Source organism: Pongo abelii, chromosome 8 (assembly GCF_028885655.2).
Source record: "Pongo abelii isolate AG06213 chromosome 8, NHGRI_mPonAbe1-v2.0_pri, whole genome shotgun sequence".
In the NCBI taxonomy this organism is placed as follows: domain Eukaryota; kingdom Metazoa; phylum Chordata; class Mammalia; order Primates; family Hominidae; genus Pongo; species Pongo abelii.
Genome location: NC_071993.2, coordinates 82,530,172 through 82,543,965, shown reverse-complemented (window position 1 = coordinate 82,543,965; position 13,794 = coordinate 82,530,172). Strand labels below are relative to the sequence as shown.

Sequence of the window (13,794 nt, the reverse complement as noted above, 5' to 3'; positions counted from 1 at the left end):
GACTTACTTATAAAAACATATTTATAATTCCTAGGAATGAATTCTGAGTAGGAAAACATGTTTTTACTTTATTTTGTTTTATTTTATTTTTTATTACACTTTAAGTTCTGGGATACATGTGCAGAACGTGCAGGTTTGTTACATAGGTATACACATGTCATGGCGGTTTGCTTCACCCATCAACCCACCATCTACATTACATATTTCTCCTAATACTATCCCTCCCCTTGCCCCCCACTCCCCAACAAGCCCCAGTGTGTGATGTTCCCCTCCCTGTGTCCATGTGTTCTCATTGTTCAACTCCCACTTATGAGTGAGAACATGCGGTGTTTGGTTTTCTGTTTCTGTGTTAGTTTGCTGAGAATGATGGTTTCCAGCTTCATCCATGTCCCTGCAAAGGACATGAACTCATCCTTTTTTATGGCTGCATAGTATTCCATGGTGTATATGTGCCACATTTTCTTTATCCAATCTATCATTGATGGGCATTTGGGTTGGTTTCAAGTCTTTGCTATTGTGAATACTGCTGCAATAAACATATATGTGCATGTGTCTTTATAGTAGAATGATTTATAATCCTTTGGGTATATACCCAGTAATGGGATGGCTGGGTCAAATAGTATTTCTGGTTCAAGATCCTTGAGGAATCGCTACACTGTCTTCCACAATGGTTGAACTAATTTACACTCCCAGAAACAATGTGAAAGCGTTCCTATTTCTCCACATCCTCTCCAGGATCTGTTGTTTCCTGACTTTTTAATGATCACCATTTTAACTAGTGTGAGATTGTATCTCATTGTGGTTTTGATTTGCATTCCTCTAATGACCAGTGATGATGAGCTTCTTTTCATATGTTTGTTGGCCACATAAATGTCTTCTTTTGAGAAGTGTCTGTTCATATCCTTTTCCCACTTTTTGATGGGGTTGCTTGTTTTTTTCTTGTAAATTTGTTTAAGTTCCTTGTCGATTCCAGGAAATCATTTTAAGAAGACTAAAGATGCCATTAAAAAATAGTGCTTCTGTAGGTCCACAATTATTTTAAGGGGCTTTATTGCCTCCTAGAAGTACCAGGGGCAGGAGTGGCCATAATCAGAAATAAACAGTGAGTAACAGGATATTCACATTATCTTTGTAATTTTCCTGATATTAAGAACCACATGGAACATGCCAGCTATTCTGACTTCCTGGGTATTGTTATTCTGGAATTTATAAATTACTTGCTTCATAAACACCTCAGTCACCATTACTCACTCTTCATTTGGGTACTTGTTCTAATGCTAGACTTTTAAAAGTGAACTGCCAGAAAACAAGGAATCCTTTTTGCTTCTGACTTTCATAAAAATTACTTCTTTGCAGTCTCCTCATACTGTAGCTTAAATTAGGTGTCACTTGACAAAGTTTCACTGAAAAACGTTTCCATTTCAGAATTACATCATATCGTGTGACAGCCCTTGCAATAATTATCAGTTTGGAATATAATCCTATCTCATCTATTCAAGCAAAACTTTGGGAAAATGATAGTGGCTTCAGTAACAGCATAAGTAGATATTTAGAGTGATCAAGAAAAAATTTCAGAAAGAACTCCCTTTTCCTTTGTTAATTACACAATCATGCCTTTCTTCTATATTGTAAGGATATATTTAGGTGACATTTATGCTATGGAAAGATAAAGTGGAGAAAGTAGACAGGTTTGGCTGCTTTATTTTCCATTGTCATTTGTATTTTCCCCAAGCTGACCAGAGCAATAAAAAAAAAATCTTTAAGAGAATGATATTGGGTCTTCAAGAATTAGGCCACTCATGGCAGTTTAAAGGATTAGTGAACGTATTTTATGACATTTTAGAAGTGTTTGCTAACCCTTGGTACAAATACCTGTTTTTTAATTAACAACCTTTCATGGAGGAGGTAGGGGCCTGCCCCAGTAATGTGATTATTCATGCTGATCTCAGGGCTCTGGGACCAAATAATGGCCACAAGACAAACACATGAATGTTTGAAATTTAACTCTTAGGCAAGCATTCAAGTTAGATAACACTGATGAAATTTAGTTTCTTTAATTGTGGTAGATGAGAAAAAAACACAAATCCCCTCTAATCATAGAAGTGTCCATTTCGTAAGTGAGAAAAGAATGATGAAATAGAATATCACCATTTGTCAACCTTTAATAAAAAAATAGATCTAGGCAATGATGATGAGTGGCTCCTGACATCACAAAAGGAAAACCAGACATCGTTGCTTTTTAATAAAATTATACAAAACCCCATATGTATTGCTCTTGCAATTTGAACTGGCTAGTCTTTTGGTCAGTCTTCTAACACTAACTTCTCATTTGCTGGAAATATGGAAGATAAAGGAATATTTTAAGGATATCACAAAAAGGCAATTAGCAAACCAGGGTATAGGAGATTCTATAGGGCAGAAGACATGGAATATTCAAGAAATAAATTGCAAAGAAATAAAAAAAAAAACAGGTGAACCTATAGATTAAAAAATGACTGAATCAAATTCAATGTAGGTATCTTATTTGGATCCTACTTCAGACAGACAGATAGACAGACAAAACCACAAACACCAAACAGTTATGAGATAATTGGGGCATATGAATATTGGCTGCATAGTTGATGATGACTGTTACTAATTCCTGAAACTTGTTAGTGTATTACTTTACGTGGTAAAAGGGACTTCACAGATTTGATTAAGTTAATGAATTTGAGATGGAGCGATTATTCTAGATTACTGAAGTGGGATCAATGTAATCTCCATATAAGAGAAAGAGGAAGGCAGGAGGATCAGAGTCAGAAAAAGGGAGATTTGAAGATGTCACCTGTTGGCCTGGAAGATGGAGGAAGAGGCCACAACTTTATCAGCTGTCTTGTTATCTAGTATGGCAATACCTTCTCATAGTTCTTTTTAATGCTTAATTATTATTATTCGTTTTTCTTAAATATGAAATTTAAAAATAAACCTGTGCATACGTGGATCTTTAGTATGTGGCATATACAAATATTTAGTAAATTGGCATGTAAAATTACTTGGGATAATTTGCTATGTGTTTGTTAAAAAGAAATTAGATTTTTACCTTATACCCAACTTAAAAATGAATCCAATTTATTAACAGATTCATTTCCCATAATGGAAGACATATTCCATAATGGCAAACTATAATTTGGTCAACACTTCCACAGAGAACAACTAGAAAAATTGGACAAGTTTTTTTAAGACTTAAATGTTTGAAAGCTCAGCTAGCAAAGCTCAAAAAAGATTATGAGCCTGACACTCGGGAATGCTTTCTCCCTATAGGCATCTACAAGTTTGGAAAAGGTGGCTAAGAGACTTAAAAGCTGAGAAGTGAAGCTTTGGTAGACACGTGGAGCTAGGAGAACAAAAATTGGAGGAGGAAGAGAATATAGCAAATTTTACAGGTAGCATATTGGGTCTGCACACGACCACATTTTAGGAGATCAGCCCTAGCTACCATGGACTGAACTTCAATTCCAAATGTTCTCCATTTCTGGTGGATTTAGGTTAGCTGTGTATAGTGTTGTTAACTTCCTCTGTAAAATAAAATCATGCTACACTCCAGATTGTATCAACAGTTTTTCATAACCAGTGTTTGCCACATAATAAAAATCACACAGAAAACAAAAATAGACCACAAGTGCTCCAGATGATGGAGTAATTAGTCATGTACTTGAAAATAATTATCCTTAAGAAATAAAAAAATATAAAATATATAAATTTTAGCAGATAAAAATGATTACAATATTAAATGGATGTTCTGTAATAGAAAAATACAATAAAAATTAAAAACCAAATAGATGTGTTTAACGAGTTAGTCCATAACTGAAGAGAAAAATTGGTAAAGTGGAAGATAAATCAAAAGAAAAAATCTAAAATAAAGCATGGGGATGCAAAAGCATGGGGATGCAAAAGCATGATAAACACAGAAACTGGGTAAGAGAGTATGGATATAGTAAAAGGTATAACGAGAGTACAAAAGTCAATTCTAGAATGAGAAGATAGAAGTCACATGTGAAGCGTTAATTTTCCAGAACTAACCAACACCATTAGGACATAGATTTAGGATTTACTAGAACCCCAAATACATGTAAATCTACACCAAAGCATATTACTTGAACCCCAAATACATGTAAATCCATACCTAAGCATATTATAGTAAAATTTCTAAAAATGAAAGATGAAGACAATCTGAAACCCAGCCATAGAAAACAAAAGACGTATGTCCTTCAAAGAAGTAACAATAAGACTGACAGCCAACTTCTCAATAGTAATAACGAGAGCCAGAAGACCATGAAGTAATTTCAAATTGTCCTAAGAAAATAACTGTCAATCTAGAACTTCATTCCGAGAAAAAACACTTTCTGTGATAAAATAAGAAAAAGGCAAAGAAGGCAACAGAAACATGGGCAAAGAATATGAACAGACAATATGAGGATTTTAATAGATTTTTAGATTAAAAAAAGAACAATTATTACAAACAGAAACACACTAAAGGAAGTACTAACAGGTGCTCTCTGGGCATAAAGAAAATGATTCCAAACAGAAAGTGAGAGAAATAGAAAGGAATGAAGAGCAAGTGAAATGGGACAGATTAGGATGGATGGATGGGTGGATAAATCCATCGATGAATCTAAATAAATATAAAATGTGTTATACAAAATGTTTTGTGAGGTTTAAAATACACAATGACAATAGCATATAAGTTCACAGCAAGGTAAGTGGGTTAGTTTTCTAAGCCCTTCCCATTGTTTGAGGAAAGTAAAAGTACTCACTTATAAATATTTAATAAGTCAAGGATGCATATTATATCCTTGGGGGAAGCATTGAATAAATGATAATGCTAAGCTAAGAGAGGAGGAAGATGGAACAATAAAATCAGCTGAAGTACTAAATTTAAAATGCAAAACTATAGTAATAAATATGAGAAAAATATGAAGGAAAATATTTTTAATTGTGGAATTGGCCATATACATTTTTTTAAGATGTGATAAAAAATACTGTGAATAAAATTTTTTAAGTCACTGGGAGAAAACATTTGCAAATTAACATATGAAGGTCAATTCTTTTTTTTATCATTTTAGAGATAGGGTCTCATTCTGTTGCTCAGGCCGGAATGCAGTCATGTGATTATAGCTCACTGCAGCTTTGAACTCCTGGGTTCAAGTGATCCTTCGACCTCAGCCTCCCATGTAGCTGGCACTACAGACACACACCCTCATACCCCGCTAATTTTTTATTTTTGTTTTTTTGGTTGAGATGGGGGTCTCACTTTGTTGCCCAGGCTGATCTTGAAGTCCTGTCCTCAAGTGATCCTTCAGCTTCAGCCCCCTGAAGTGCTGGGATTACAGGTGTGAGCCACCGATTCCAGCCCAAAAATATTTTATACACAAATTTTATAAAAATATTTTATACACAAATATTTTATCTTTGATAAAATAAGAAAAAGGCAAACAAGGCAACGGAAAAATGGGCAAAGAATATGAACAGATAACATACTTTACCAATAAACAGATATAAAGATATCCAACCTTAATAGTTATCAAGGACCTGCAAAAAATATGTATTTCTTAAATATAAGATTAGCTAATAGTAAAAAGATGGATTAATAGCTTGTTAATGAGGATGCAAGAAAACATAGCTGTATTTAGTTGGTGCAAGGTTAAATTTGTAAAGCCACTGTGGAGAGCAGATTGGCAAAATCTATAAAGTTCTTGTGAATGTGAATATCTTTCTTCCCTAAATATCTTCTCTGTAGACATATGTACTCATATTATATAAAGCTTTTCATACCTGAATATTCATCAAAGCATGGTTTATTACAGCTAAAAATTGCAGAAGGTAAATCGGAAGGGAAATACTTTATTTAAATGAAGTACTCAATAAATACTTCTTGTGTACATTCATTTAAATAAAATGAAGTATAGTCACACTATAAAAAACTATCAAGTCTTTAGAATGAATGTAGTAGATTCCTATGTATGGTTATGTTAATATCTCTAAAATACATTCTTAATTTAAAAAGTGTAGAAGTAGAACAATATGAATAGTGTTCCCATTTATTTTTAAAAGCAAATAAACATGAAAATATGTAGACATGTATATGCATGTAAGTGATTGTATAAAAACCAAAAGAATTTATACTAACAATTAATATGGCTTACTTTTGGGTAGTTGGGTGGAAATAGGAATGGAATAGGATGTGAAAAGGGACATTTTATTCTGTGTATTTCAGATTTAATGTTAGTCTTTTACAATGTGAATGTCTTCACATATTTTTGTACAATAATAAAATTGTTCCCTAGTTCATTCCCAAGAAGTATAATACTAAGGCACATTTCGTAAATTAAGTGCAGCATATAAACAAGCTTGTATACTAACATATTGATAGACAGAGTGACTTCATCTGGGTTTTTACAAGATGAAAGGCTGCATAGGAAAAAATACTTGAACTCTCAATCCATAAAATTAAGTGCTTTACAAGTGTGTTGCTACTATATTTAAAATTTCAATATAAACTAGGTTTACTAAAAAGTCATTTATAGAGTAAAAATCTGGTGTGGTGCTATAACATCCCAAATTTTCCCCAAGAAAATAAAATTTCTATCATGAATTATGCATATTTCTCATATTGTAAAAATATTTATTCAGCTTAATTTCACCAAAGTGGTAACACATCAAATCTTAGATCATTTGTATTTTCAAAGGTTATATCCTATGTATGCATTTCAACATACACACACATATATACACATTTGTGTTTGGATATAAAAACATAAGATTAAGTCTGCTTTAATAATTTCTCTAACTCACAAAATGTGATAGATAGGTATAGCTTTATTTGTAATCATTTAAGCCAATTCAATCTGTTTCAAGATTTTATTTTGCAGCATGGGCATTTTCACATAAGCCCCATTGCACAACTCCAGGGGCACCATTCACATTGCAGTCCATGTGTTTAATGGAGTTGTGCATTGTACAGATCGTGCAGCCATTGGTGGAGGCCCTGTTTTTGAAAGCGGTTCTGTAGCAGAATCTGATTATAATAAATATGATATACTTAGAAAGATATTTAAAGAAAATCATAAACATGCCTAAGTGGTTACCTTGACTAGAGTCACATTTTGGCAGCCTTTCATAACCCAAAATAATACCACTTAAGGTCAATAAATGCAGGACCTCTCTAAAGTCAGTGAACATCAACTGTATATAATTTCATGTTCTGAGCACTTATTCCTATAGCAAAAACAAAATAAAACACTTTTCCCTTCCTTATTTCAAAACCCACACAGATTGTGGGTGTTAATGACACTATACTTAAACATTGTTAGCTTTGTGGAAGAAAATAACCATATAAAAACATAAATTTTATTTTCTTTCTTTAAACTATAAAGTTATAGTGTCCTGAATAAACAAAATATGAGACTTATGTAAACATCCACCCTTTTAAGAAAAAAAAAGACCAAAACAGCATTGCACATTAGATCATATTTTGGAAAGGAGGAAGGCAACTGAAGCATAGCTATAAAGCTATCTTTTTTCCTCTTCAGTTTACCCTTGAGATGTACCTATCAAAATAATCTAAACTTATCCAGATGATGTTTTTAATCTTGAAAAAGGCTTTTTTCTTGTTGGATGATCCTATTAGCAAACTGCTGGAAGGGAAAATCATACAGGGCATAATTTGTAGTTTGACCTACTCACATTGGGTGTTGCTAAAGAAAATCAATCAGAAATTGTTGTGTTAAAATAACTCTATCTGCTCTACCTGGCATGTGTGACTAACTGACTTTAGAATCTATCATTTAAAGAAAATGGTTGATGCTTGGATATACAATTTATCAAACTTCACTCCAGTCCTTTTTCTCTGAAGCACAGAAAAATAATCATCCCTCTCTAAATATAAATCTTTTAAGAGAAATTCAAGGAATCTGTCTCCAGCAAAATAATTGATAAATGGCAGAAGCATAATTTAAAGATGATTTCCATCACAGATCACATGATGTCTCAACTCTTGAGTCTGTCACCCAAGTCTTTCCATCTGTTGCCCCACGAGCATCAATCTCAGCTCCTCTGTGACCAGTTCTCTGATTGAGCTAGGTTGGCCTTTTCGTGATTACAGCTTTCTCATTTCCCTCTGCCTTGCAGTATGAGGCTGTTCTTACTGCCTGAAAAGTTCTCTAACATTTTGCTACCAACCCATGCCTACTATCCCCTCATAGCTTCGTCTGAGAGACACTTTTCTTACAGAAAAAAAAAAAAAGTGAGAGAAGAAGGAAGGAATAAAAAGTACTTTCTCTTACATTACCTTTTACTTGTTATTTCCCCAACATTAAATGTCTTGTTCAAAAATACTGTCAGCATCCACTGTCCTAGAAATTGACTTCTAATTATAAAGTGATATCTCAAGCAACCTATTACTATCTATAATTCCATGAGATCTGGGTAACTGACATTATTGTTTCTCCTGTTTTTCTGAGTATAGGAGTTACATACATTCACCTAGTGTTCAATAATTGTTTACTAAATCAATTAATGTAAAGGAGGAAAGTTTTATTTTATTGATTAATTACACAAAGTTACATTTGGAAAATATTATTTTGGTATGTAGACTGAAAAACCTAAATCAATCTCTTAAATTATTAATCTTTAAGCCCATGACCAGGAAATTAAAAGCTGGTAATAGAATAACACATGTTTATATTAGTCATGTTTTCTGTTATAGAGAAACTGCCTTATATGGACCACCTTGGGAAATGGCTAACTGTTGTCAAGACTGTAAGATACCAGAGGCCACTAATATTATTGACTATATCAAAATTTAAAAATTTCTATTCTAGGGGAGGGAAACATCATAAACAAATTTAAAAATCAAACTCTAAAAATAAAATTTCCAGTATAAATGACAGAAAAGGCATAATAGTCTTAATATTCTATATAATCAATAAGAAAAAGGTTACCACACTAATGGGAAAATTAACAAAGCATATTTACAAGAGAAAATATAAATAGCCAATAAACTTATGCAAAGATTTTCACCCTTTACAGTACTCAAAGCAATGTAGATTCAACAAAAATCAAATTCTCAAAAATTAAAATGAAACCATTGGCTTGTGAGAATGTGATGAATGGCATTCTCATATACCGCTGGGAAGAATGTAGATTGTTAAACTTTCCAGAGAGTGGTTTGGCAAGATACATCAAATTTTTTATCTGTATTTACCTTTTGAGCCAAGGATTTTCCTTCACTGGTTTATCCCAAGTAGATAATCAGACAATGGGCAGAAATATGGGTGCATATATTTGATTATAATGGGAAAAACTGTAGAGTAGCCAAATGTCTGTTATTAGAAGAAGTTTAAAATTCTTCTGATGCCTCTATATAATTCTATCATCATTAAGAGTATTCATATAGTGTTGTACTTACGATGGAAAGTTATTCACACTGTTAATTATTTGATAACAAGCTACTAAATGTGTCCATTGTGACTGCAGTTTATAGTTTTACATCCACATCTGTGTATGTATATGTATACGTATAGATACATGTATACATATACATACACAGAGAGAGAGAGAACGGGTCCTGAAGGACATACATCAAATTGTTAGCAGTAGTCCTGGGTTGTCAAGAAAATGATGAAAATCATTTGATGTTAATGGTATACCAGATAATCTTCGCTTTCTCTTTCCTTTATACTTGTCTTTATGAAATTATTTTTCTGAAATTATTTTTTGCAATCAGCATGTATTATAGCATATATACATGTTCTCATTTTTAAAAAGTAACAGTTTAAACTACCAAAGTTTTACTCTGTTCCCTTTTATTTTCCTTACTCAGCATTATTTCTTTTTTCCTTGCTTATTTAACTTTTAAAAAATGCATAACATTATAAAAATGTCTGTTTTATTTTGAACAGATGCATTTCATGTTTATGTGATTAGGCAGTGTTCTTTTTCCCTAAAGCAAAAGGTTCTATTGCAAATGAAGATTTAATTATTACTTGAGGATGAGTATGTTATTATTCATGAGTTATATAAGTCATAAAAAATGTCCAGGGTGATAACAATATGACCTAGAAAACAAGGGCTTTAGCTAAGGGGATTTACTCTGCTATTTATGATACTATCTGGCCAATAGATGGCAGGACTTGGGGGAATGAATGCAGGCTAAGAAAAATCATCATGTTTCCATTCTATGATTACAAACCCGCAGAATCCATTAATAATCCACACTTCTGGCTTAAAGTGTTCTTTTCAGTCTTTTCTAGAATGTCCAGATATGCATGCCTAAAGTAAACTGTATGAGGTTCAGCAACCCACATTTGAAAGTGGACATTTTCAAATCAAAATGTTTTCAAAGAAAAATAACCTGGATTTTCCAAGACCAGAGGCCTCTGAAAAAGAAAAGATTCAGAGTGGATATAACTGTCTTCAAATCTAAAGGACTAGCAAGATAAAGAAGAGATTTGTCTTGTCTGCATAACTCCCAGATGGCAAACCAAAGATCGTTGGATCTTCTAGGGAGGATTTTTACTAGATAAATGCAATCACTTTCTAAATATAGAAGTAGCTAGAAATGGAAGGGATGAGATGTGGGAGGGCAGAGGCTCAGGCCTTCCTCAGTTTTATACTACCAACTCTCAGCACAGGTCCTGGCAGACAGATGGCACTTTAAGTTTTATGGAACGAATTGAGAGATAATAGGTTACATCTTCATTGAATATATTTCAAGTTTAGCAATATGGCTTTTGTTGAGTGATATTTTCTGAAGTTGTTTAAAGCACTAGAAGGGAAATTGAACTAGATGATCTATGAGTATGTGACCATCAAACCCAGATTTTTCTAGGATTTTTTAGGACTTTCAATTAAAACTATTTTGTCCTATTCTTCCCATGGGTGTATTTCCAAATGTTCTTCTCATTAGTAAAGTCCAAAATTTATGATCAGCCAGTCTTACTCTGGGTAGCAATTACTAATAGAATGACAAAGTGGATTCCTTTCTATGGGCTGGAAATCATGTAGGATTGCTTACAGTTGGAGTGGATAAATGCAGTTGTTTATAACTAAAAGGTCACTTAACATAAATATATAGCTGGCTTTATCTTGGTGAGTGCAGACTTACATGTTAATAAATATAATCAATGTAAGTCAACCAAGACTCTAGGGTTATATATTTTTATTGATCGCTTTTTTTAAAAAAGAAGATTTTGATCACATTTCTATAATATTGGGCCACATACCAATGTTTTCATAGTGTTCAAGTTGGCTTATGAGGCCACTCTTTAGGCTTGGTGAGTGTTTGACAGATGGCTGAGAATATACAAGCAGATATGCATTGTGCATGAAAGCACGCAAGTGAAGAGTCAATTAAGAAAGAATAAACATGCTTAGAAAGAGGCCACCTGATTGGTATTCTGACTACAGAATTGAGAAACTTTCTATGCAAATTATGCAGCTGCATCAGCACCATTGACATTATAGGAGTGAAGAGGAGAAGAAAAAAAAACAGGAAAAAAAAAACAACAAAGTTCTCTGTGGCAAAATAGTTCTGTACTCGATCAAGGAAATAATATAAAGGGAGATGTGGTAGAAAGAAGTTACTTTTTCTTCTATTTGCCTGAACCACTAATGACTACAGCAGAAGTAGCAAGTTTAACTGATGAATATGGAGTTTCATAGCTCCCAGAGCACTGACTTTGGACTAACAAGAATTTAGATGGGAGATGCAACCTACTTTCCCTTATTTCAAGATTTGCATGCCTGGTACCTACAGTATCATATAAATGTACAAGGCTTGTGAGGAGACACACACACACACACACACACACACACGCACACTCTAAACAGCAGGAGCACCAAAGAGGTAGATCATCCATTATTCAAGGAATTTTTTTCGCCCCTATTCAATACACAGTAACTTAAATAATAAGGGACTTTCATATAAAAAGATAAAGTATTTTAGATGGGAAAAAAAGACATAATATAAGCTAACAAATGAACCCAGTTATTTTGCTTCATTTAAAGAGCGGAAATCTGACTTGAATGATCTTTTCCTCAATAATAAGCAAAATACATTAAATAAATATAACATACTAATATTCATGACCTGGAGCAACTCATGTTTCTTCTATGAAGACTTTTCTGACTTCTGTAGACCATGCTGAATCCTCCCTCCTGTAGACCACCATTGATTTGAACTAAGGCACTGTGCTTTTTGGTATCAGTTTATATGTAATCTGACTTCAGCTGGGCTGCCTTCAAGCCTGCCTCTACTTTCTCTTTCTCTCTCTCTCTCTCTCTCTCTCTCACACACACACACACACACACACACACACACATGCATGCACATAAACTCCTGCTGCCCCCTACACACAGTTGATTCCTAGGAGCTTCAGGGAAATGGTGACTTCTTACTATATATCTTTAGCTTTCTTTAAAAGCTCAGCCCAAAGATGATACATAGGGCATCACACAGAGACCTGGAGAGTCTCCTAAGTTTTCTGTGGGTTTTAAAAATATGTGCAAGGGTCAGGCGCAGTGGCTCACGCCTGTAATCCCAGCACTTTGGGAGGCCGAGGTGGGCAGATAGAACACTTGAGGCCAGTAGTTCGAGACCAGCCTGGCCGACATGGTGAAACTCCCGTCTCTATTAAAAATACAAAAAAAAAAAAAAAAATTAGCTGGGCTTGGTGGCAGGCACCTGCAATCCCAGCTACTCAGGAGGCTGAGTCAGGAGAATCGCTTGAACCTGGGAGGTGGAGGTTGCAGGGAGCCGAGATAGTGCCACTGCCTTCCAGCCTGGGTGACAGAGTGAAACCCTATCTAAAAATATATATATATATATGCCCAAATTCTTCCAAATATTCTAGAACTTAATTTCTTTCCCCTTGAAAGTGGGCTGGGCTTAGTGCCTTTCTTCTGGTGAATACAATATGGCAGAAATGGCGGAATACCACTTCTAAGATGAGGCTATAAAAAACCTGTGGCTTCCATCTCGATTCCTTTCTTGATCTCAATCTTGCACTGGTGATGCCGATTGCTATGCTATAAGGACACTTGGCAGCATCTGGAGCGGCCCACCAGGCCAGAGACTGAGGCCCACCTACAGATGCCTAAGTGAGCTTGGAAGTAGATCCTCCTCTAATTGATCCCTGAGATGAATGCAGGCCTGATTGACAGCTTCAGTGAAATATCATGAAAGACCCTGAGCAAGTACCACATAGCTAAACTGTGCTCAGATCCCTGACCCACAGAATTATGTATTTCTAAATATTTGCTGTTTTAAGCGCCCAGGCTTGGGGTAATTTGTTACATAGCAATAGATAACTAATACATTTCCCATTCATAACAGCAGCTGAAATCTCTCTCTTTTGCCCCATATTTCAATCATCCCCAAAATGCTTACTCCTTTTTTTTTTTTTTTAATTTTCTCCCCCACTGTGTCTGGCTGCTTCTTGCACAACCCACTCTAGCCTCCTGTTATTGCTCTTCAATCTCAGAAGAGCCCCCTTGGATTTCTGGTTAAAAAAAAAAAAACAGTTCTCCTCCATGAATGGCTTGTCTCCCAAACCATTGTACATAATAGGTGCTTAATAAATATCTGTTCATAGTATAAGCAAACTTCAAATTCTTTTGATTTGTGCAAACGAAATTTATTCATTTGAAAAATATTTTCTTAACAATTGAGACTAAAGTTATGGAGAGAGGTGCTTCAGTGTTTGAAGCTAAGTCTTTTGTGAGCAAGACTTGCTACTGGTAACTCTAAAACCTTAT

At 34.4% G+C, this 13,794-nt stretch overlaps 1 protein-coding gene across 9 annotated transcripts in view; it reads left to right on the top strand.

Annotated features, from left to right (window-relative positions):
• The window catches only part of CABCOCO1 (ciliary associated calcium binding coiled-coil 1), a 103,237-nt gene that overhangs the window by 28,375 nt on the left and 61,068 nt on the right, over positions 1–13,794 (top strand). The window contains exon 6 of one of the 9 annotated variants that reach the window (XM_054522552.2): positions 10,280–11,981. The exons of 7 other annotated variants lie outside the window; for them this stretch is intronic. In XM_054522552.2, coding sequence (XP_054378527.2) covers positions 10,280–10,312 — 33 coding nt within the window. In that variant the 3' untranslated portion in view covers positions 10,313–11,981. Of the gene's footprint in view, positions 1–3,300; positions 3,583–10,279; positions 11,982–13,794 lie in introns of those variants that run through there. One more of the 9 variants, XM_054522551.2, reaches the window with a different exon arrangement.